General features: G+C 32.8%; 4 protein-coding genes and 1 long non-coding RNA gene across 7 annotated transcripts; 2 read left to right on the plus strand and 3 right to left on the minus strand.

Moving 5' to 3' along the window:
* The first annotated feature begins 3,540 nt into the window (after positions 1-3,540).
* On the plus strand, positions 3,541-4,709 carry LOC127259614 (uncharacterized). Its single transcript, XR_007840527.1, has 2 exons — positions 3,541-3,660; positions 3,751-4,709. It is a non-coding gene; the product is annotated as an uncharacterized LOC127259614 (long non-coding RNA).
* LOC127259612 (probable WRKY transcription factor 53) lies at positions 4,557-6,884 on the minus strand. The gene is made up of 3 exons (XM_051287039.1): positions 6,082-6,884; positions 5,829-5,957; positions 4,557-5,268 (listed from the first exon to the last, which is right to left on the minus strand). The coding sequence occupies exons 1-3, from the start codon at positions 6,402-6,404 to the stop codon at positions 4,755-4,757; spliced, it is 966 nt and encodes a 321-aa protein (XP_051142996.1). The 5' UTR covers positions 6,405-6,884; the 3' UTR covers positions 4,557-4,754.
* A 4,070-nt stretch (positions 6,885-10,954) lies between these two features.
* On the plus strand, positions 10,955-13,634 carry LOC127259613 (bidirectional sugar transporter SWEET3). Its single transcript, XM_051287040.1, has 6 exons — positions 10,955-12,270; positions 12,357-12,393; positions 12,487-12,709; positions 12,843-13,004; positions 13,095-13,214; positions 13,302-13,634. Exons 1-6 carry the CDS (start codon positions 12,234-12,236, stop codon positions 13,464-13,466), a joined length of 744 nt encoding a protein of 247 aa, XP_051142997.1. The 5' UTR covers positions 10,955-12,233; the 3' UTR covers positions 13,467-13,634.
* Positions 13,635-13,675: 41 nt separating this feature from the next.
* LOC127259611 (probable trehalose-phosphate phosphatase D) lies at positions 13,676-17,773 on the minus strand. The gene is made up of 9 exons (XM_051287038.1): positions 17,664-17,773; positions 15,346-15,475; positions 15,109-15,249; positions 14,947-15,018; positions 14,734-14,859; positions 14,583-14,639; positions 14,411-14,512; positions 14,110-14,328; positions 13,676-14,024 (listed from the first exon to the last, which is right to left on the minus strand). Exons 2-9 carry the CDS (start codon positions 15,463-15,465, stop codon positions 13,866-13,868), a joined length of 996 nt encoding a protein of 331 aa, XP_051142995.1. The 5' UTR covers positions 15,466-15,475; positions 17,664-17,773; the 3' UTR covers positions 13,676-13,865.
* A 1,959-nt stretch (positions 17,774-19,732) lies between these two features.
* LOC127259615 (uncharacterized) lies at positions 19,733-23,102 on the minus strand. Of its 3 annotated transcripts, none has more exons than XM_051287044.1 (3): positions 22,918-23,102; positions 22,387-22,440; positions 19,733-22,256 (listed from the first exon to the last, which is right to left on the minus strand). In XM_051287044.1, exon 3 carries the CDS (start codon positions 22,165-22,167, stop codon positions 19,942-19,944), a length of 2,226 nt encoding a protein of 741 aa, XP_051143001.1. In that variant the 5' UTR covers positions 22,168-22,256; positions 22,387-22,440; positions 22,918-23,102; the 3' UTR covers positions 19,733-19,941. The 3 variants fall into 3 exon arrangements, with proteins under 3 accessions (XP_051143001.1, XP_051143000.1, XP_051142999.1); XM_051287043.1 differs by having other exon boundaries at positions 22,387-22,449; XM_051287042.1 differs by lacking the exon at positions 22,387-22,440.
* Between the last annotated feature and the right edge of the window lie 3,148 nt (positions 23,103-26,250).

The raw sequence follows: 26,250 nt of genomic DNA on the forward strand, positions 1-26,250 counted from the left end.
TGAGTGCAGACTGTATACTGTACTGTCTGGAATTCTTGAGAATGATATTCCATGTACCTAAATTACTACACTAGTACTTGTCGTTGGATGTAAGAATTAATTCTAGGGTTTTTATTTATGTCTTTTTTGCTTGGCTGGTTTTACTGCACCTCAAGGCCATGGCTCAGTAAATATTTCTGTTTTCAACTAAGTGATTATTAAATGTTACTTTTGTGCCTAGTAACTGCCTTCGCATTTAATTTAATTTATCTTTAACCCTTTTATTTTTTAAATTTATTTAATAGTGTGACAACTAAGGGCCACCACAATAGCAAAGGTAAATAATACACTAGACATGTCTTATATAGAGACAAAATCAAGAAAACGTCCATTGATTTTGAACCCCAAGAATTCAATTCCATCACATTAACTCTGATCACTTCTTACAAAATTTAATTATTTCATTCTTGAAATGTTTTGTGCGTCAGTAATTGCATTTACTAATGAATGCTGCTCGATAAGAATATCACTCACAAGACTAATTAATATCTTCGAATATATATATATATATCAAACTAATAACATTCAACAAGTTATGAATATTGATCTCAATTAACACCAACAAAAAATAAGCATATCTACCATGTTCTACTACCTTACACCGTGCACAATAAAATCAGTCATTTTAACGCAATAACAACACCAACAGACACTCTTGCCTTGCTAAATTTAAGTTGAAGTGATCATTTGGTTTGAAGATTTGATTATTCTTTTGGAATGATCCTTTTAAGGACATTAGATTTTCTACAAGTTCACTTAAATAAAGAGAATAAAAATATGTGTTATGTTGTGAATCTCAAATTGGAGCTTGAAAAAGTACTGTACATGCATCTAGCCCTTCTACCGCCCCATGAATTAGGGTTTCTGTTGAATGTATTTTATTTGTAATTAACACCTAAAACTATTAATTTAGCTGCACTCAGACGTAGATCATTATGATCGAATTAGATTAACAAATCTTTATATTTTTGTATACTTTTTTTTTTCTTGAATGAGAGCAAAAATAGAACCCTTATAAAATTTTATACCAAATGAGACAATGGTTGTGCTACTTGTTTGGGGAGAATATTCCTGGTAATTAACAAAAAAAAAAAAAGTATTTGATGAAAAATAAAAATAGTAAAAAAAAAAAAAAAAAGGAAAAAGTTGTGTGTATAGAAATATTTTTATGTTTATAGTTGGAGAAAATGGAAGAGACAAAGGCATATCTTTCTAAGACAAACAAAACAATCTTGTATGACACTGACTTTACTCGGACACAATTATACAACAATTGATTGTAGCTAGCTAACTCTACCTCATCAAATTTCCCATTTAATTTGCTTCATTCACATGACTTGAAGATCAATGTCTCCTTGCTTCCCATGCATGCCCTAGTTTTATTTCTCATAATATATATTATAAATTAGAGTTTACACTTTACATGCATTACATGTCACTCATTAATTAATTTACACTTTATTTATTCAATTAGGGTTAATTATATAATTAAGGTGTCGTGCATCAGTGTATCTATACTATATATAAAAATATATATATATATGTTAGAATGGAGGTGGTTGTATTAATTTGAAACTAGGACAGACTGCAAACGACAAACGTGTACACACATATATATAAATATATATATATAGATGCATGCATGAGTACATATATATACATATATATATATCTGTGTTGAGGGTGGGTGTATTGGATTAAATGAAGAAGAAATGAAACTAGAGAGAGAAGAGTACAGTACAAGGGGAGGGTGGGTGGGGTGGGGTGGGGTGGATGAGAAGCACGGATATGGCGTGTGTGAGCATTCAAAGCAGCAGCTGCTGCTGCTGCTGCCATCTTCTCGAACGCCCTCTCTCTCTCTCTCTTTCTATAGATATATATATATGTATATATAGAGAGAGAGTGAGAGAGGGATCAATAAATATATACACATTTAGTGTGAGAGTACCAAATACAGCAGCAGCATTCATCATGGTATCTCTGTGTGTGTTTTTTGCATGGGAGTGCGTTCTGAACCAACACTCACACTCCATCATCATCACTTCAATGATTTTGTCTCTCTCTCTCTCTCTCTCTACTGCCACTTCTCTCAAAATCACTCAAAATTCAAATAACTGTGATTGATTAATTAATTAGTGATTCTTGTATCCAATTCATAATAGTCATAATTAAACCCTATTTGAATATGTTCCATGTAGATATATATATAGAGGGAGGGAGAGGGTCATATTTTATATAGACATAATTAATAATGAGTAGGTTTTAATATATATATATATATATATGGAGGAAAATATTAGAGCAAATCCTGACATGAAGATTCAAAAATAATCTTGAAACTGACACTTCAGGCTCCCTCTATTTATGGGCACCATCAATTTGCACAACCAATTTATATACATACATATATATGTTGTCTACAATGAAGTTTTGGACCATGCATGTAAAAAGGCAGACTAACTAAACCCTACACACACACACACACACACATATATATATATGAACATACTTACAATACAATATGTAAATTAAATTAAATGGGACAAAACTGTAAAACAAATTAAATGTATATAACGCAGAGGAGAGTAAATTAAATGCAATACTACATTAATTTCCATCTCTCATCTATCTTTCTTGCTTGCACCATTACCGTTATTAGGATTCTTATATTTATATTATATTATATATGGGCGGGCGGGTGGGTCTGGTAATTTGAATAGGATTTGGCATGTACAGTGTTGCTGTGGTGTCCACATCTATTGCATGTATCATATATATTGTTACCATTACCATTATCATGACACGTAAGTAGCCAATATTTTTATTTCAATTTAATATATATAAATATATATGTGTGTGTGTGTGTGTGTGGGTGGGGGGGGGGGGGGGGGGGGGGGGGGGGGGGATGAAATTAATTGAATGAGGGGTTGCTGGCCTGGGTAGCTGTTAATTTGTGTAACTACCTACAGAATATTTATAATGCACCAAGCTTCCTCTTGTTAAAAAAAAAAAAAAAAAAAATTATTAAATTTTATTTTATTTTTTTTCCCTACTACTATCCACTAGCTTATTTACTTATTTATTTAATCCCATATATATTTAATTCCAGAACAGAAGATGATTGTTACTTGTTAGAGAGGGCCCTGGCTATGCATATCGTAAACATGTACGAATATTTATGCTCTTTTTATATCTATATTTGGAAGAATTGATGCATTATTTATTAATGCTTATTTTTTTAAAAAAAAAAATAATATTATATCATTATTTTTCATAAAATAGTATATTAAATACTTAATTTTAGTATTATTTATAAAAAAAAATTGAAATTCCAGAAACCTCTATTTAGATAGTAATAAAAATTGGAATAATTATAAAAAAATAGTACAGTAATGATTCGGAAGGGACCGGTCACGTGCCGTACCTGTGACCTCCTTTGGTAATGGTCTATATTTTTATTATTATTTAAAAAATAAAAAAATCAAAATCAAATTCTGATGCATTTATGCTTCTATTGGTTTAGAAAATCGAATCCACACTGAGAACGAGCTATTTGGGAATCATAATGCCGGCGGCGGGAGCGGGAGCGGGAACTGGCGACTTTTCACCTTTCATTGTCAGGTATCGCGATCGGTTGCTCCTTCTTCTACGAATTGATTTGAACATTATGGTCTCCTTCAACGGAAGATTCTATTTATGTGTTTTCCACAGGAAATTCATATAGAAAATTACCTCGTTGGTAGTTTCCCAGCACTAGCTCGACGATATTTCATCGTTATTTCCCTCTAATTGCTGAAATAGTTTAACAGTAGTTAGTTTTAAATTTTGTTGTTGATGTTGTGAATTAGGTTTCGGAATTGAAGTCTGTAAGTTGATAAAAGGTTTGGGGATGTAGAGAGAAAGGAATGTTTAGAATTACAAAACAAAATATAGAGCAAAAGCTGATAAAATGTTGGGAAGAAAACCTCTGTAAATGAAGGGTAGCCTTGAGGTTGAGGATTAAGTTAGGATAGTGAAGCAGAGTAATCATGATATCGAAACCTTTTTCGCTGGTTAGGCTATGCATTAATCGATCGAAAGCAAGGATGTAGAATGTGAAAAGAACAAAGGTGCTTGGACTTCCAAATTGTGAAAGCGAACCAACTGTATGTAGATCAGATCAAAATGGCTTTCAAGATACAGAATATAGTATGCCTTTTGATGCCATCATATTCATATCCAATCTCCTAAGGAGAGCAAAAACAAATCAATGTAGAAAATACACTCGTCGAATCCAATAACTATAGAATTGCAAGCTTCTTTTCTCTGTATAGCCAACAGAATAATCAAGAGGTTCAATTCACTCAACCAAATATACACACTCTTATTCATGTAAGGTTTTCATTTTGGTTACTTTAGTTATCTAAGAGCTGCAGGAATTTGATGAAAAGGGCATTAATAAGTGTTGGGAATTGGTAACAGCAGCATATTGCCAAGTTAGAAATGTAACATTTGAGTAGCTACTGTATATTTATAAATGTTGAAGAACAGTATATATTATTAAACACATTGATTATTATTACTATTATTATTATGCATCTATGGAGAACAGTATAATTGACGAGTACAAATCTGAGATTTGGAGACAATCCAACTAAACTCAAAAGTTTGGCTACACAAATAAAATTGAACACATTACCTTTGTGCTATGTTCTAACCTCCTTGAAGTAAAAGATTTAAGGATAATAATATCCTTGATGTCCAAAAGTGAAATTGGAGTCTGTTCCTGTCGAAGCGGTGGGGAAGCTTGTACCAAAGGCAGGGGTGTTTGTACCCGAAGTGATGGCTGCAATAACTGGGCTTAATTCGAACTCTGAAGAGTGCATCAAGTTTGGGATTAGTGTATCAAAACTACTGTCCAAAACAGAAGTGGTTGAAAGTGGGAAATAATCTGCAAAAATGCTGTCTTGACCCTGCTGCTGATCGTTATTAGAATTATTGTTGTTGTTGTTGTAATTGGGGACTGGTGAAGAGAAATGGAATGGGTTTTCATTGGTTGGTATGATACTAAGGCTTGTTTGGATGTTGAAAAATGGTTCTTCGGGTTGTGGGTTGGTCCCTGCACGTGGGTTGCACGTGTGCTCCCTTCTGTAGGTGATCACGAAGACGGTCGGATCCTCGTCGGATCTCTGGACTTGCTTTGTAGCCATGCAGCCCTGTCCGTGCCTGTTAGTGCATCGGTAGTACCCTCTGCAAAATTAATTATACCTTTTGATCAATAAATAATAGTATTAGGGTGTGTTTGATTTTGTATTTTAGCTTTAGCGGCATTATGGTCATCCCTTAGAAAACAAACCTATATGTTTTTTATTTAATACAACATGTGTTATGTGAAGAAGTAAAAGTTTGTATTGTTTGAATGTTTTATAGGTGGTGTTGATTTTTGCATCCAGCAACCCATCCTTAACTCTATAATTTATGATTTGAAAGAGTTAAAAAATATGATATGTTGTTAGGAAAAAGAAGTGTAGTTATATAGAAATTACGGCGTAATATCTTGTTAGGAAAAACAAGTGTAGTTAGTTCTTTTATTTATTTATTTAGTAGTTCATATCTATGTACGGAACACGTTATAAGTATAAATTAAATAATGGAAAAGGTGGTCAAGGAAGACCCGCGGAACACACTAAAGCTAATATTATAATTAACGAACTTCCTGAATAAAGCGCGTGTTTAGTAAACTGGACGACTTAATTAATAAATAAAGGAAAAGTGTAAAGAAATGGCGTTATAGTGAGAGCAGAGCAGACCTGGGGTGTTTTGCACCTAGGATGTCTTTTTGTCCGTACTTCCTCCAGCCATAGCCGTCGTCCAGCTGCCCTTCGATGGCAGAATCCGGCGACACTTTGACTTTCCGCGTCCACCGTGGTGTGGCCTTTCTGTAATAATATATATTCCAACGGGAGGAGGATTAATTGATTACTACTATTTACTGCTGCTAACCGAATAATTAATTAGTTATAATGATGAATGATGGATTAGTGTAGTTGGTTGGAGGTGCACCTTTTCCTGGAATTATTATTAGTGTGGTGGTCTTGGTCGGAGTCGTCGGTGGCGGGAGAGTCTGGTGGTCGGTGGTCGGTGGTGGTAGTAGCTGTAGTAGTAGTAGTAGTAGTGTGTTGGAGCATGGAGAGGGCTTGGTCGTAGGAGGAGATGATTCTTTGGAGAAGAAAGTCGCGAGTTTCGTAGGAAGATGAGGATTGGGAATTTGCATTTGCATTTGGATTTGTATTGAGGTGGGTTTGGAGTTGCCTTGCTTGTTCCCTGCCTTCACTAAGCTCCCTCACCAGATTCTTCACGTCCCTCTCTGAAACAAAACTGTCCATTGTAGTATTTATTATGTGTATTGAGCAAGTAATGGTAATGGAAGAATGAGTGACTATGCAAACATGGGGATGGGGAGAAGAAGTAACTATAGTGAGGGGGATTAGATTTAGAGTTCCATTTCCATGGGTGAAGAAGGCTCATAAAAGTTGCTTCTGAAACTGATGAAACCATGCAATGCAAATTATAGTTAGTATTTATTACTAGTATATAGGAAAGGAAGGGATGGATGGATGGATGGATGGATGGGCAGAGAGAGAGCAGTGGATTAAGAGAGTTAGCAAGGCTTGATTGAGCTTGCTGCTCTCTCTCTCTCTCTTTCCCTCTTTATATATATATATATATATATATATGTGTGTGTATGAATTTGATTTGATTTGATTTGTTGGAACGGAGAAATTGAAAGGAAGAAGGAAGAGGAAGAGGAAGAGGAGAGGAAAAATAAGGGGAATTTGACTGAAGAAAACATATTTGAAAACAAAATAGGTGGCATGGCATGACGAGTAAAATTGATTGATTGAATATTCTTTATTAATTTGTGGATTGGGGCCCTTCCTTCTTCTTCTTATTCTTATTCCTACTCCTATGGCCAAATAATAATAATAATAATAACAGTAAGAAAGAAAGATGAAATGGGAAGTGGAAGCAGTGGAGGAGGAGACTGGTCTGGTCTGCGGTCTGCTCTGTCTGTCTGTCTTTCTCTATTGCTATTGCTATTGCTATTGCTATTGCATTCGTATAATAAATAAAAAAAAGTCAAAATGTTGACCCGGTCAAACTGACCATCTATCATTGCCCAACAACATTTCGATAGAGAGAGAGTAGAAGAGAAAATGGGGGGAGGAAATATGACGGAATGTTGAAATGAAATGAAATGAGCCCGTTAACGCGTGCGTTTCTATCAATACGCTAACACTAACTCTAACTTGAACCATGTTTGTTTTTAACCTTTTAACCATCCATCCATATCATCTACAGTAGTACTATTTTATTTACTTATTTGACTTGTTCTTCATTCCCTTTCAACTTTCATCCTACGCCACTTATTTCTTTTTCTTTTTTTCAATTTCTTATACATACAATAATATTAATTAATGCTATAATATATAGTACTACTACTCATTTTATGTTCTTCTTAGTTTCCCAGCCAGGACACACACACACACACACTACTTTGCCCTCATATTTTAGAATATTATTATTAGTAGTAGTAGTAATAAACAATAATCACATGATCATGATCTCAGCTAGTTTTATATTGCATGAACTAATTAAGGCAGTGACAAGAACTAATTACTGAATAGGTGCACCATCTAGAAAACCACATTAAATTAAATTTGAATATTGATTGCTACGTTTTTCAATTTCACTTGGACTAATTCTTAATTCGGAATTCCAATTCCAATTCCAATTCTGCCCCACATTCTGGGCTACGTAATAAAGTCGTTACAACCAGATAGGGAATGTCAATCTCAGGATATTATATTAAATATTAACTTTTTATATATATCTACTATTTATTATTTTCTTTTCTTGTTAAGGGGTTGATTTTATTATGTGTTCCTGTCCTGTTAAGTGGAACACAAATTAAAAGAAGTCCAAATAATTGTGAAAGCGTGTGAGAGAGACGATTTATGTTATTGTGGTAGCTAAAAGTCCATATATTTGTGAAAGCGTGTTTCCTGATTTCAACCATGCGGGCACGATTTTACATTAGCGCAACTTTTGAAAAGCATCCATCTCTATGTACGTACATTTGCACGTGTCCTTACAATGAATTAATTAATTTACTAATATACTATTTGTTTTTTGGGAGTTCATTTTTAAAATATAAATAATAACAAATACAATATACATCTGTATGTGTGTGCGTGATTATTTTTTATAAGTTTGGCTTGCGCGATGATTTTTATTTCTACTGTTTTCCTAAATCGTGAGTCTTGAAACACTACACAATTAATTCATTGTAATGATTGGTGTGGTCTATTTCCACCACGGTTTGACCAAGAATTTTAGTTTAGTAGGTGTGTTTCTTTGGGGATTGGATTTTAAATTCACTATTCATCCCTTTTTTTTAAAAAAAAAAAAAATATCAAATTAAACACTTATTTTTTATTTTTTATACTCCATCCGTTCCACATACCATGTCCACGTTGCCGTTTCTTTCCACATTCCATGTCACTTTCCTTTTTTAAAAAATGATTACACACTTTAATCTCATTTTAAATTTTTAAATTTATTTTTTTATTTTAATTAAACTAATTAGTTATCTTAATTTTAGTTTATAATTATTTATATTATAGGATAATTATTTTCACTAATACATTCTTAATTATTTACTAATTACATCCCTCCTAAAATATTGTGTCTACAGTGTAGCAGATACCGTACGTGGGGCGGAGGTAGTATTATACTAAAAATCAATTTTACATTTAAAACATCACATCAACATCTATTTATTTTACATCATACAACTATTCAAATTCAAAATTTTTACTATTCAAATTCCAACTCAAAATCCAAATCCCCAAACAGACACACCCGGTCTAGAATAATTAGATAAGAGTATTAAATGTGTTTAGTATCTTCAATCCATAGTGCAATAATACATATATTATCATTGGGATACTAGAATTACTTAGGAGATATGTAATATTCTACACTTACTTTAAAGATTGCATTTCATTGTAAATGTGTAGGCTTTCTTGTGATGAAATAGATAATTCATTTATATATTCCAACATAATATCAAAAATAAATTTTCTCAAAATACATCCCTATAACTCGTTTTATCCAATGTACATGGGCACATTATTGGTTCGTATGCTCCATCCAAGATTCCAACCCGGTCTTATTGTCATCACTCCTTGACCATCGCCGATCCGACCTGTTAATATCTTCGATCACGCTGCTGCCATCACTTCAATTTCCACTGTATGGCCATGTATTGAATTTGTTAACCCTACGAAGGGTTTTGTTTTAATCCCATAGAGGATTTTATTCTAATTTTGATAATTTTCTATTTAGAGCTTGTGTTATAGTATAAGTTTCTGTTCTTGTTTTAACCATGGGGAGTCTGGGACAGGGCTATGTTCATGATCCAACGTTAAAGAGGACTCTATTTTACAATTTATGTTTTAACCCTGCAATAGTTCTCCATAAACTTTATGTTCTAACTATGGAATGTTCCATCCTGTGTTTGTTTGAGGTTTTGAATTTTGGGTTGAAATTTGAAAATTAAAATTTTTAAATTGGAATAATGATACGATGTGATATAAATAAATATTGATTTGATATTTTGAATGAAATTTGATTTATAGTATAATATAAAAAATAAAATTAATATAAGTATTTGATTTGATTTTTTTTGTAGGAAAAAAAAAATTAGATAAATAGTATAAATTCTCCAAATTTCTTCAAACAAACTCACCCTAATCATTTTTGTTTATTTTTTCATGAAGGGTCTTCTGTCGAGGAGACGGTTAGAATGCTAATTATGTCATTATGTTGCTTAATATATATATATATGTGCCCACGCACTGATTGAGTCGGATCAAGATCAATACTACGCACAAATTGAGTCGGATCAAGATCAATACTATAATGCTTTGATTAGTCATCATGAAATTCAAAGTGCTTGTATCTAATATTCTCTCTGTCCTACTTTAACTATACATTTTTTTCATTTATATCTATTACGTGTTAATGTATATATTTATTTTTTATTTGATTTAGTCAGTATGAAAAAGATTTTGGTTTTTTTTCATTTTTTTTAAATTCATGTTCAGTCAAATGGCATAATGACATAGGTAGTATGTATTTGCATACATTATAACTATAATGCTAATTGTATTTGTGACGTTGATGGTGTTATTTAAATTTTTACGATAAATATAAAATTACTATTACTTGTATTATAAGTTTTATACTCTATCAATAAGAAATATATAATTTTTACTATTGCCCTCTCACTTTTGTATCCTTATATTGAAACTGCTATAAAAAAATAAAATAAAATAATGTTAAAAGTAAGTTACCTAGAAATATTCATCATTATTGTTAGAAAGTTTGTAACAAAAATTACGTAGGGCCACTTTTCAGGTGTGAATGGGATGACATTGTGTGACATGTGCTGTATTAATTAGTTCTCAATCAACGTCCATCACATAAACTACATGCATGCATATGCATTCTTATTTAATTTACTAACTAATTCACATATATGCCCCAATTAAACTAATTAATTAAATTGATGTGCCCAAAACCACAAATATGCATGCATGTATCAAACACCACATATATATATATATATATATGCATGCATATTACTGTTGATCAATGTCAGGTTCCATAAATAACTGCACTAGTAAATAATATAAATAATTTAGAATTAAATGGATATCATACTTGGATTACCATATTCATTTGCAATTAGGAAAGGATGATGGAATCATCCAAATACTCATATATATATATATATATATAAGCACTAATTAAGTGGCACTCCTGCATATATATATATATATATATATACATATAAGATGTGGTTGAGAGATGATGATCCTAATTCACCAAATTAATATTAGAATTATGCATGCTTGATGCTTCATAAGGTGACTGGTTTTGAATGTTTAATCATAGAGTATAAAATTCACAATCCCTAATTATATATTATAATCTTATTGCTTCACTACAATGCTATAATTAATAGGTAGCTAGGGAGAGGAGACTGCTACTCAATAATATATATTTATATATGAACCTAATTTCTACAGCCACCTATCAATATGTGTGTGTGGTTTTTGATTCATGAGAATTCGATTCCAAACCACAAGCTATATATGTTTGAGAGACAGTATAAATAAATTCATGACGATATGGATGGGATTGGATGCTCCCATTCAAATCAAAGATAAAAACAATAATGTATGATACTAGTTGTCATAGTAGTAGTGTGATTAGGAATTTCAGAAGAAGTTTGAACAACGGAATAAAGAAATAGGAATTTGGAAAAAGGAGCTGATGCATGGATTATAACAATAAATATTGGAACACAGATGAGATGAGATGAGATGATCCATCCATCACTTTTGATCATTTGAGTGGAGATTGAAGGTCTGGTAACATCATCTTCCACTTGACAAAACCAATTAATAAATAAAAAAGGAACAAACATGCATGGCGGTATTCATAGTTATTATTACTAGAGCATCCCTATCCCTATCCCTATCCCTCCCCTCCCTCTCCTCCTACCTTTGCGTGATTTCTTGTCCTGTCAACACCACTCCAAAGCATCTTTCAACATTTAATTTATTTACATTTTATTTTTATATATAGTTAGTTGAGATTGATGCCTCATCCTCATACTCGATGCTATCAGTATCAGCATCAGCATAAGTTTCATTTCATTTAGAGTGGTGGCAGTAAGCAATCCTATGAGGAGATATATATCCTGCACTTGCACCTTTCTCTTCTTTAATTCATTTTCTACACTAGTCTTCCCCCATTTTAGATTTCCAAATTGTGTTTTTATCTTCATGGTAATAATTCATATTCTTACAGTTTCACTTAGCCTCTTTCCAAATTTCTAGAGGTTCCCCCAACAACTATACAAATTCTAGTTTTTTGTGGTCCCTTTTGCTCCCAACAATATTTATGCACAAAGGAATACTTTTTGATTAAATGCCATCACTCCCTCCACAAATGTTCTTTTATCTTTTCCTAAATCTTTACTTCTTATTCTCCCTTCAACCATTTTTTGTCCCTATATATACCCCTTAAGACACACACTCCAAAACTCGTCTAAGTTAAGTCTTACAACATCACAACACATGGAAGAGAAACTCCGGCTCGCAGTTGGCGTTATGGGTACATTAGCTCCTATATATATACATATATATATATGACATAATAGTTTACGATTACTAATTCAGTCTTCCTAATGTTTCCTGCAGGGAATGCAGCCTCTATGCTACTTTATGCTGCACCAGTGTAACTACAAACTCCATATATACTTTGTGTAGGCATTTTCGAAGCATAAAAATGTTCACTGATTACGCTTTCTCTTAACTAAAAACATGGCAGGCTTACTTTCTCGAGGGTGATAAGGAAGAAAAGCACGGAAGAGTTTTCATGCGTGCCGTATGTTATAGCCCTATTGAACTGTTTCATCTACACATGGTATGGCTTGCCTGTTGTGAGCTACAATTGGGAAAACTTTCCTGTGGTCACAATTAATGGATTAGGAATTCTCCTAGAGCTCACCTTCATACTCATATATTTCTACTTTGCGACAACTAAAGGAAGGGTAACTACTCTCTGCTTTTCAGTTTTAGCTACCAGAGCATATACTAACTTAGATCGAACGATTACTAATACTACTATGCATTGTAATGTAAGAAAACAAGTGCTGATATATTTAACTGCGGTGGAATTTACAGAAGAGGGTTGCCATGCTTACGTTACCTGTTCTGCTGGTGTTCTGCGGCACGGCGATTCTATCAGCATTTGTTTTTCACAGCCATCCCCACCGCAAAGCATTTGTTGGGAGCATCGGGCTGGTAGCATCTGTGGCAATGTATGGTTCTCCATTAGTAGCTGTGGTGAGTTGATCTTTATATCCTCGATGTAATAATATTGAATTTGTGGTCTTATTTACCTGAGATGTGTACATGATGTTGTAACTATGGTAGAGACAAGTGTTGCTGACTAAAAGTGTGGAATTTATGCCCTTCTACTTGTCATTATTCTCCTTCCTCGCTAGCTCGCTGTGGATGGCCTATGGACTCCTAAGCCATGACCTTTTTCTTGCTGTAAGTATATGATTAATGTCTGTCTATGCTTCAGACAACATAATTACATAATTGCTGATAATATGTGTGTGTGTGTGTTTGAGACAGTCACCAAACCTGGTTGGAAGCCCTCTAGGGATCCTCCAGCTGCTGCTCTACTGCATTTACAAGAAAAGACAAGTTACAGAGCACACTTCAAAATGGGACTTGGAAAGGGATAATGAGAAGAAACCTGTGCACAATCTAATGGCGGCCACAAATGCCAGCAAGTGAGGAACAATGTGTCTTCTTCTCAAACTGTGAAATCAAACTCCATCAAAATACAACTAAATTTAATTACTGAGAGATCCCATCACTCAGAGACCAACCAAATCCAGAAAATGTATATCTATACACCTTAAAGGTGGAAAACGATTGAATAATATTAATATAGATTTTTCATTATCAAATCAAAGATAAATATATATATATATATATATACTGCAAAATGTCTCAAGAAGAAAATACAAACCCAAGGCTTTGTGGCTACCAAAAAAGTGTAGCCTCTCTGCAGCCTTCACTCAACTCCCTAACCTATATTTATATATATATATATATATATATATATACTTCCCTATAATGTGCAAAACTGATCCCACGGTGCTGAAAACGGCCGTGTTCACATGACTCATTCTAATTAGAACACCTATCACTCTGATCCGATCCCCAACGAGCTAATCGAACCAGGAAGGAGAGAACTTCTGATGGACTACGTAATGAATGTGTTGCTGAAGTTTCTCGTGGAACTGAGGACACAATGATAGGGTATCCTTGTCCTTGGCTGTGAAGCACCTGTAAAGATCATAGGTGCACAATGTTAATGATGTTAATGTCATTTACAATACTGCTGCTACATAGGAATTCGCACAGATATTACCTTGAATGCATCTTCATCAGTTTTGTCATCTCCAATGTAAATTGGGACGACACTTCCGGGCTCGGAAAAACCAAGAGCATGAAGCAGATACACCAAAGCGTCCCCTTTGTTCCATCTGACAGGAGGCCTGATTTCAAGAACTTTCTTCCCTTGAGTTATATGGAAGAAAGGATAATCTGTGAGCACATCCCTTGTTATCTTCTCCAGAGTTCCGTAATCCTGCCAAAACCATTTAACTTGGCCTGTGTTATTACAGAGATCAATATTACTTAGTAGCACCAGAGGATTAATCAATTCTGACCTCTTCTAATACATGTCTGTAATGGACTGAAATGCAGAATCTGTTGTTCTCTACAATGGCTCCTGGTATTTCACTGATTCTTGTCTTTAGCTCATTGATTAACTGCAATTAACCTGTGAATTAGCATCGTTTATTGTACAGAATGAAGTGCAGTAATTGGTTGATTCATTACCTTCTCAATTGAGGGAAGATATTCTTTGGCAGGTTGGAATATTGTGGCTTCATTACCCTGATAAAAACAATTCATTTTTTTTTTTTATATTCAGTGATTTTGAACATGTACAAATTAGTAGATAATATGGAAATTAATGAAATTAGAGAACCTTTTTATCAAGTGTCTTCACATGAAACTTGGGATCAAACGACTCAGGATTCACAGGTGGCCCCATTATATCCATGCCGTGGCTCCCCGCATAGTATAATCCATCCAACTTCACAAATTCATACACCTGAAGCAATCACAAAGTCATAACATTACTATATATTGTATACATCTATATATTGTGTTGGAATTAACTGTATGTTGTTGTCGTTACCTTGTCTCGACTTCGTCCAGTTATTATAGCAGTCGGGAAGTGTCTAGCCACATCGGACACAGCCAAGCGCATCTGAAAAGCACATTGCACCTTCGAATTAGCATTCACACAGAAACAAAAAATAAAGGAAAACGGAAGATAGATTTTATTGGAGATAATTACCGAATCAGACATTATAGCTCGTTCTGGATCACTAACTATCGGCGAAAGCGTGCCATCATAGTCTAGAAACACAACTATTTGCTTTCCTTGCGAGGCTCTCAACATTTCCTGGATTGAAGTTAGTGCTGAAGGGTGTTTGTCCTGCACGACAAGATCAAACATTGTACTAAATAATTTGGATGAAACAGTACTATTTCTAAAAATAATAATCGAAAAGGGAAAATTGAATGGGCTCACCAGCCAAGCAGTGTATCTTGGATCAGGCCCATTAGCCTTTTCATTGTCAAAATCAACAGGCTTTGTACCGGTCAGCAATTGGTGAAGGCTCACTGTCTTATACTTGTTTTCCTTCACCATATCTTTATCTCTGTGTAAAAATATACATATTAAGAAATGACACTTAAAAAGAACAAATTAAGAGGAACTACAACAGGACACGACAAAGGGTTTCTACAAATAACATAAGGGTCCACCCCCACCCACCTAGTATTTGTGCAATGAACCGAAATACCTAATACTAAGATTCCATCCTCCCTACTTTTACTGACCGACAGAAGAATATCGCATTTAAAGTAAATTTATAACAATCATCATGCAATTTCTAACTCGCTTCAAAGATTATAGCTCAAATAATTTACAGAATAGATAGGCCCAACAGAAAATGACAGGATAAGGAAGTCCCATTATTTTTAATCAGGGTAATAATAATAAGTACAGAAACGTAACTGTCAAAGGTGCAATGTGTCTGTATAAAACAATATGTGGTTTTGAATATTGAAAATGGCCTACGAGATTAAAATGGTTGAGTCGAACTCAGATGACTACGCATTACGTTGGCTAACAGAAAAGGTGTCGCACTAAAGAACAAAAGTGAAAAACAGTTAGTGCAAGTTCGATTATATTTTATCTGTTTTTAAATCAAGGGTCCATTCAAAGCAGCACCGACTTGATTGGGGAAATTTATATATACATACCCTGAAGGTTTTCCAATCATACTCTAATACTTGTACGATCATGATTGATTGATAATTGAACTACTTTGGTGTATCTATCATTATTCTAGATTTAAATGAGAGTCAATATTATTCTAAAAGTAATAACAAATGCCTAAACAACACCCAAAATATAAATATACTACCTTCATATTTCTTTCAACTTTCATTTGATAAGTTTACATACAATAAACTATGAAATCATTATCAGAAGAAATTTTATGTACAAGAAACCTAATTTGATGAAGATGATTGAGTATTATTCTTTACAAAACGTCAGGAGCATAAAACATGGTAAGAAATTGTGGGTTTGTTCCTTTTCCAAATACACTTTATATTTTACTATTTGGACTATTGGTACTCTAAAAATATAATTTTATTATATCAAATATTTTTTAATAAAAAAAAATCAAATCTTCAAACAAAATCCAAATTGAATGTATTATAGACTAATAATTCACCTAATCACACTAAATCATTCTCGGCGCTAAACCAATATATAGAAAATAGAAATTAATAGTTAGGAGTTAGGACAATTAAGTATCAGGTAGGCATATGCGTATATATATATATGCACACATATATTTATTTGAGTATATAAATGCGTGTAAACTATGGAATAGTGGAGACTTTGAGTTATCAACATCAGAAAATCACCCTTACGGCTTATTCAAAAATCGACTTGGAATCAAAAGGTTCCCACAGTACGAAGCAAAGAATTTTATCGGTTAATATTTGATTTGATATTTTGTAAATATATATATATATATATTTAATATGACATTTTTTTAAAAAATGAATAATGATAAATGAACGAAATAATCCTACGTAAAGAAATCCTAAATTTCATTTTTGATGAAAAAAGTAAAGATCAAAGGAAAGCTTTAATTTTAAAGCACGGGCGGTCCGACAGACTGGGCCACAAAAGGACAATCTAAGCGGGCCTTTAGGTCAATTTCAAAATGGGCCCAGTGCCCACGTGGACGTCGAATCCACCACCCATTAAAGGACTCGTAACTACCGAATTACCAAACTAACCGAAAAGCCAGCGCCACATCATATCCCCCACACGCCCTACACGCGCGTGCGCGCATTCTCCAGCTTCTATTCTAACGCGGCAGCAAGGCGCGTGGACGCGAGTTGCTCCGAAAAAAGAAACACACGCCAACCATTATCATGTGGTTTTTTCCGATCACAGGTAAATATTTTAAACAAAAAACACAGTCTCCAATTTCCAAAATCAAAATCAACCAGAGAAAAACCAAAAACAAAAACAACAACAAAACAAAGAAATTAATCGGAACCAACAAACAGCATGAACGTTCTAGAATCAAGTTTAAGCGCAACCAAATTCGATTAAAACATAGAAATTATTTCAATTTCCTTCCAACTGCAGCGCGACGACCTAAGCGATCGATCGAGCATTATTCTCAGTTTACAGAAACGCAAATCCTTCGATTCGACACAGAAACAGAGAAGAATAACTCCACGCTATATACGCATACAAATTAAAATTAAATCCGCAGAAGAATCAGATTGAATGGAGAAGGAATTAAGACTTACAGATAAATTTACAATCTCCAGGCAAATTAAAGAGATGGATGCTGAGCAGCGATTGGGATGAAAGAAACATGCAGTGGTTTTCAGAAAGAGAGGGGAGAAGAAGAATTGAGCAATCTGTGGGGTATTTATAGTTGTGGAAAGAAAGTGCCCCGAGATTGTCAAAATCATCGTAAATTAGCATATATAGCAATATTATATATTATATATTATATATATTATAATAATATAATAGTCATTGTGTGATTTTACTACCATTCTATTTTGAATAGATTTACTAATTTCCTTTATTACCAAGAGATTCTCGTGAATCATATTATAGATATAGATATGTATGTATATGATATTTTAATTAATTAAACAAGATCAGTATTTACAGAGAATTTAAAATAATAATATTAATAGCATTTGATTTGATATTTTATAAAAATAAATAAAACATTTAATTCGATTTTTTTTTCTTCGAAATAATTTCTATAGTGTCAAAATTTTTAAAATGTGTATGAAATATGGAATTTAATTTTTTTTTTTTTAAGTTTACTTTAATTGATGACTTAAGTTTACCTTAATTGATGACAACTACTTTGAATCGATTTTTTTTATATATATAAAATACAAAACTTTCAAATTATCATTTTTTAATATAATAATGATAATAAAAATTATAAAATTATAATATTCTTATGTAATCCAATCTAAATAATAGGTAATAAGTCATACAAAGATTTATATTCAAATAAATAATAAACGATAATGAAGTGGATGGATCATCTCTAAACTAATTATGTAATTCAAAGATGTAAAGATTTTTCTGTCTGAATTTTCATAATATAGCTACATATATTTCTTGATTCATTTCATTCGCATAGTAATCTCTTAACATCAACTAAATAAAAATTATTATTACATAGGTGGTTAATAATATCAGATTCTTCTTGTATTATTAGCAGTTGACATAAATTACACGACTGCCTTAACCTTGTTGCATGTGAAATTCACTCGTAAACGAAGTACTAGTACTAGTACATCATTAGGTACGGCAAGGGCACAACTGTAATTCCACTACTACTCAATGTGTAATTTCGTAAATTACTTAGTAACTATTTCGGTCGTGTGACAAGTCAAGTCAAATAAACATAACTTTCTCACATAAATATTTTATATTATCCAGCGCGATTTTATGAATCACATATACGTTTTGGGCCTAGATTTACATAATTATGGCTCGATTTTTAGTATTTTGAAATTTTGAGTTAGAGGAAATATGTAGCAAAAAAAAAAAAAAAACTGTGATTTCACATCAAAAATAAAAATATCTTTCCTTGTTTGTAGTTAACAAATGACACAGTCTGTATTTCAACAATATTGATTAATTTTCTTATATTAAAAAATATATATATATATATATTATTTCTCTTTTAATGTATTGGGCTTCACATAACTTCTCAATCTTAGTAGTCATCTATTGAGTTCTTAACAGTCCTACTGTGGATCAAGAACCAAGAAGAATGTTAATTGAACTTTATTAATCTCTTGATTCGATTAATATATTAATATATATATATATTTGTTTCATCTCTTGTCTCTTCCAAGAATTCTAAAAATTGAATTCAAAATGCCATTTCTACAAGGGTTCTCAAATCTGATCAGATCACCAAATAATATATCAAGAACATCAGTCTCAATAAAAACTTAACAGAAAAGGATTGAAATTCAAGAAGCCATATCTACATATATGTGTGTATATATATATATATATATATCTCAGACTCAGGCTCAATAGAGCAATGATCTAAGCAGTAGCAGCAAACTATACCATGGCAAGAAAACAGCCAAAAAAAACCACAATAATGGTTGCCCTAAAAGCTATGGTAACAGAACAGATTCAGAGATCAAGCCCTGCAGTTCCACAGCAAAAATTTCAGGGACAAAAGAGAAGGACAACCAAAGTCTTGATTCATCCCGTTCGTTTGCTGTAAAAAGATTGATTGTTGTCAAACGGGGTCTTCTATAACCATTTGAAGCCATCAAAAATCACATAACAACAGAAATGTTTTTTCAGAGCACAAGAATGTTGCCAAAGCATAAAAACTATATAAGTCTATAGCACCAAAAGGATCAGAGTATCATGATCATAATAATATCAAGGGCAATTGCAAAAACCAATAAGGAGTATTATCTCGACTACTTTTCAAACTACTCGAATTTTTCAATGAGTTCTCTTAACCTACCGAGTCTCCAATGTTTGAGATGGATGTCTTGTTGCTGTCCCGAATCAACTTCATGACCGATTGTTGTCTGAAATATTCGCAGCCTCAGCTGCATCGCCGCCACCAGCAGCCATCCCATCTGTTTCATCTTCTGTCGTCGTCACCTGAAGAAGTTCCAATGGTGTAGCAGCAGGGTCCAGCTCGAGGCATCCTTTTGGAACATCTGGCGCTTCTTCGCCCGTGAACAAGTGGTGTGGGACACGGTGGGAGAAACAAAACATTTCTTCCTTAGGTATTGTCTTGATTCGGTTGGGGTCCATATTTGGGCGAAAAACGGTCTTGAAACCAACCACCTTGTCAAGAGGAGCAACAGAGATGCCATGTTCGTCAGTATAGTCATCGAGCACCATCCACATTTCATACTTGTGTATAACTTCATCGGGGGTGTCTTGGTTCCATTTGGGCGACCAGTTTTGGTAGAGGGCCCAAATGTCGCCCTTTTGGGGGTATATTAGAACGCTCCCTCGTGGGCCTTTCGACCAACTAACCTTCTGGGAGAAAGAATTGATGGATTTGCAGGTTTCATATCTGCCCACCCTGAATTCGCCGCAAGTTTTGTAGAAACCCGAACCTACCCAATCTGTACTGCTGCTGAACTCAACGTTAGTTTTTGAGTTGAGCCAGCTGACCCTCAATTTAAACGGCTTCCTAGAAATCACCTTGTTAATCAGGGCATAGAATCGTGGCATGCCGTCATCATCGTCATAACCAGCCCAAACCTCATTTTCAGAGAAAGAACTTTCAGATCTGTCCTGATCAAAATCGTAGAAATCAGGATCTGGAACACTAATTGATGCTGCTGCCAGACTTTCATCATTAGTATTATCTTCAGAAAGGTTTGCCTGACTCTCCTCTGATTGATTTGATATCTTGGTAGTCGAACTCCCATTACCATTTTGATCAGTTCCTTTACCATTAGCACTTTGATGTATTTCTTGCTGGTTCTGTTTGCCACTACCCTTTTCTTTGTTCAAACCTTTAACAGCGGGCTCTGTGATCCACAAACTGGACTTCGTTTGTAGTTCCTTTCGCCCCGTTTCAATCAAAAGCTTACGGAGTTCGTAGGGTGCCAACTCTCTTCCACCTGGCCAATGGAAAACAGTACCAACAAAACCATACCCCTTTGATCCCAGTGCACTACCACTAGCATTTCCATAGCTACCATTCCCTTGGGTGGTATTATAGTTCATTCCATAATGATTACGATTATCTTCTATGTTCCTCTTTTTAGCCGGCTCCTCCCACCCTGCAGTGCCATCAGGTTCAGTATACGCCCTCTTCAATTTATCCTGAGCCTGCTGAACAACGTTTGCAGCTTTTGCGGCAATAGAAGGATCTGTGCTGCCAACATTAGTATTTCTTGTAAGTGGATCCTGATGGTAGTATGTATACCTAGAAGAATTCGAACCAGATTGAACTGAAGGCGATCTCTTTGTATCCGGAGCATCTCTTCCCGGATCATAAGAATTCTGTCCAGAGTTGCGGTCACTTGAAGAATGCTTCCGCTGACGAGGAGCTTGGTTCTGTGGTTTACTAACATTGTAAGGGGGAGCCGTCTCGGAAGCCATAAAGGCTTGATGGCAATTGGGACAAAGGAGAGTCTGGTTAAGATACATCTTGAGATACTCATAATGCATCTTGCATTGGTGACAGATTGTCCAAAAGGTATCGGTTCTTTGACTAGGTGGAGGAGTTGTTGTATGTGGTGGCTTCACACTATTCTTTTGAGCCTTTGGAACAGACGTTGTCACCCTCGTAGAAAAGCTGAAGTTTCCATTCTCCCTGGCCGGTGCTGCTGAAGGGCCGCCATGATGCGTCGTGACTTTCTGCTGGAAATCCCTCGACCCTCTCCTCTGATTATAAGCTAACCGCTTCGACTTGTCTGATAACAAACACCAGGCTTCTGAAATGAGCTTAAATGCACCATCAGCTCCGACTGATTTATTTTTATCAGGATGCAACATGAGGGCCAACTTCCGGTACTGCTTTCTGATCATTTCGTCATCATCAGTTGGCTTTACACCGAGCATTCCATACCAGTCAACTTCCCCACCTATCTTATTCTCGGCAGAAACATACACATTGAGTGTCGTCAACATCTGGGAGACACCATCCAACCCCGGGTATAGCGATTGTGCCTTCAGAGCAAACTTTTTCGCACCCGCATAATCTTTTTTCTCCAACTTCCCTTCAGCAATCAGCTTTGCCCTGAGGGCTTCTTCCTTATTGCACTCCATATCCTCGAAGTAGTTCGCCTCTCACAAATGTTCGATAATCAACAGTACTGCCTGCCCCCCATCACCACTGTACTGCTACTGTCCACCAACTGCAAGCCGATTCATACCGCAAGTTATAAAAGAAGCCGAAACACATAGCCATACAACTCAATACATGTTTATATCAAAGTGTGCCCACATTCCGTGATACTAAAATCACTCAAAACTATATATGCTTACAATCAGAATAGCTTTGTAATTCCTGTTTCCATCCATTGTGAGAAAGCAAGTAATCTGAGTTTCCTAACATTGCCCAAACAAGTGCCAAAGATCAAACACCGAATCATTATTATCATTCTTGATACATTCAAATGAAACTTCCATTCATCGCTCACATTCAGCTTCTAAAACGAAAATCTAAAAATCTTGACAGAAATCATGCGAGAATCTTTAAAAAAAAAAAAATTAACAACAGCAACAACACTAACAAATAATCCAGCAAGACACAAGAAAATTTCAGCAAAAACAATCATTCGAATAGACCACGTAAATACATCTCCCATAGCGCAAAAAAGCACAAATCATAATCAAAGCTTAGAAATGACCGCTAAAATGGATCTGAGACGGTTTAGCTACCAACTCTCAAATTTTCGCCTAAAATCACAACTGACAAACCCTAGATTCAACATTCCAGCACTCAATTTTCAAAATAAATCGAAACAAAAACACAGGGTAAGAACTTTTCCAAAAAAATTAAAAGAAAAACATTACCGTTTAATCTCGAAATTGAGTTGAACTTTGGGCCGCTCTCCCTCTTCTCCCCCTAATCAAACTCTTCAAACACTTAACTCAACAAAATGGAGGGACTGCAAAAGTTTTCGAAAGCCCCCAAACAGAACGATGAAATCTGAAATGCCCAGAAAAAATCTGAAATTGGAAAATGGGGGCGGTGTGGGGCGTCATTTTTTTTATTTTTATTTATTTATTTTCAATGTAATGTAAACCAAGCCAGGGTGAACCCTAACCAGAGTATAATCTAACTATGGTTAAATGGTACTTTGAGTTTAACCTTAGTTGCTTTTTAACTAAGCATTCCAGAACTTTCTTTTTCTATTTTTTATTTTTTATTTTTTTGCTTTACTATAAAAATAAAAAAATAAAAACATGTTTCCAATTAATTGGTTCTTAGTATTACTTTTTAACACTGATTTGTTCTTTTTAGAACTATATTATATGTTTATGTAGTTTATTAACGATATTTTTTAATCAAAATATATTATTTTGTATTACAAAAATATTATATCGAATTATTGTTTAAAAATATATGCGCACAAACACAAACATGTCTTATTTATTTTGTTCTCATTAAAATTTAATGTTTTTTGTCATTTTTAGTGTTGTATTTAAATTTTAGAGTATAGAAATGTTCTTGATTCATTGTTTTTGTATGATTTTTGTTGTAAGAAAATGAGTGTTATGAAAGCAATTTGGTAGATTATGTATTGAATTGAGTGAGTGTATTCTCCTTGGAAAGTTTATTGCATTCATTTTCTAAGGGTGTGTTTGTCTGGGTTTGGATTTTAAGTTGAGATTTGAATAATAAAAATTTTGAATTTGAATAGTTGTATGATGTGATACAAATAGGTGTTGATGTGACATTTTGAATGTAAAATTAATTTTTAGTATAATATTAAAAATAAAAAATAAGTGTTTGATTTGATATTTTTTTAAAGAAAAAATGAGATAAATAGTGTATTTAAAATCTAAATTCCCAACAAACACACCCTAAATGTAAATTTAATAGTTTCTCTATCACAGTTTATTGAAATGTCAATTCCTGTGGTTTGTGTATATACTCGATAGTAGTAATATCATAAACAAATGACTTGTTTAGATTATTTTTTTTTTCTAATTTTTTAGAATTCAATCTCTGTATATATAAAAGTTAAAAAGAAAAATTAAAATTTTACATTCAATTATATATATATAATATCACAATAATTATGGTTTTGTTTAGATATAAGTGTTGGAGTTTTACAATTTTGAATTTTTTTGTAAAATTAATAAAAAAAATTGATATTTAATTTGATATTTATAAAAGAATATTTAATTTAATATTATTTCAAAAGTATAAGGGAAAAATAAAACTCGAAATAAACAAATTCAAACATAAAAGAGATGTATTAATTAAACAAGAAAAATAATATTGCATATAAATTTCAAGGGTGTTTATATATATATATATATATATATTGAAATTTTTAACAATATTTATTTATAGTAATAAAAAAAATAGCATCAAATATTAAATTTATCTCATCTTGTCAAATATTCGATTTATTACTTACATTTAAATTTTAGAGTATATACTCTAAAACTCGTGTGTTTGTTTGCAAATTTGGATTTTTTTGTTTGAAATTTTTAATAATAAAAAATAAATTTAAAATAGTTATATGATGTATATAAATAGATGTTGATATAATATTTTAAATATAAAATAAATTTAAAATATAATATAAAAATTTAAAAGCACTGTAATTGTTTTGATATTGCTTTGTTCACCAACATAATTTTTCTACAAACACGATATATAAGTATATAATATTACACTATATTCTATAATCTTATAAAAAAAAAGGGTAATATGCAATATAAAATATATTTTTTATATTATTGATATAATTTATTATATTTTATATTTAAAAAATATTTTAAATTAAAACATAAACAAAAAATATTTTAAAATATTCCAATAACATGTTCAAACACAGCCCCAACATTTCAATTATGAGAATCAAATTTCCAAAATATATTCACAATAATACTTGGCAAGCATGTGATTGGTTTTATCATTCAAAGAGGAGGGGAGGGGGAAAATGTAGGGGCAGAGAATTTTAAATATATAGTTGCGGGGTCAAAGTGAAATTTAGCAAAGTTTTTGACAATACCGAAAAGGCAAAAACAAGACTAACCCATTTTGGAAATGGGTCCCACACTTCTTTCCATTGTCATACTTATTTCGATTTGTTTTAGCTAAGTTCACCCTTTGATCCGACGGTTAGGATTAGGTGTTCAAAAATAAAGTTCAGCATTTGTACCACCGCTGAGATTATTTATTTATATATTTATTATTATCTTTAATTATTTTTTCATATCAATTCGTTTGCTATTTAGACATGTACAAATAATAAATATTTTTTCCATCGAACTATTTATATTACGTTTGGATACAAAATTAAAAAGTAATAATATTTTCATATAAAAATAAAATAGGAAAAAAAAAGTAAAATAAGAATGTAATTAGTAGAAATAATTATTCTATAATATAAATAATTATAAATTAAAATTAAAATAACTAATTACTTTAATTAAAATTAAAAGAAATATAAAATTAAAAAATTTAAAATGAGATTAAAGTGTGTAATCATTTTCCAAAAAAAAAAAAAGTAACATGGTACGTGAGACCGACAGAAACGGCAATGTGGACATAATATCTGGGACGGAGGGAGTAGTAAGATAAATATACAAAATAATAACAAATTTATTATTTATATAGTAGTTGACGAGCAATTTTATGCCTAAAAACTTTATTGTCTTATATATATATATATATATATAAATTGTTGTGATTTTATTAATATAAATAAGTATTAAATTTAAATATATAAGTATGATCAGACAGTTATTTACAATATTGTTGATGTAAACAATGCTAATAGAATAATATATACAAATTCTAGTGAATGGAGATAAAAATTATGGTGAAACAATCAAAATAGTAAATTAAATAAAAAGACTATTGACTTAGAAAGTATATAAAACATTTATTTATTCGTATTTTGTTCATTCAAATAATTCTTTAATACATGATTTTTAATACATTCTCTTTGTTGATAAATTTAATTTGTTTTTTTTTTAACGAAAAAGTATATTGTATATATATTAAAAACAAAATTGATATTCAATATAAAATAATATGCTATAATTTTTTTTTTATATTACAGCACATTTCACGTATCTTATACTCTCTCTGTCCAATTTTTATTGTCCTAAAATATATTTGCACTATTTTTTAGTAATTATTTTTTCTTATAAATTGACAAA

The sequence above is a fragment of the Andrographis paniculata genome, unplaced genomic scaffold (genome assembly GCF_009805555.1).
Source record: "Andrographis paniculata isolate CXL003 unplaced genomic scaffold, ASM980555v1 Contig60END, whole genome shotgun sequence".
Lineage (NCBI taxonomy): Eukaryota > Viridiplantae > Streptophyta > Magnoliopsida > Lamiales > Acanthaceae > Andrographis > Andrographis paniculata.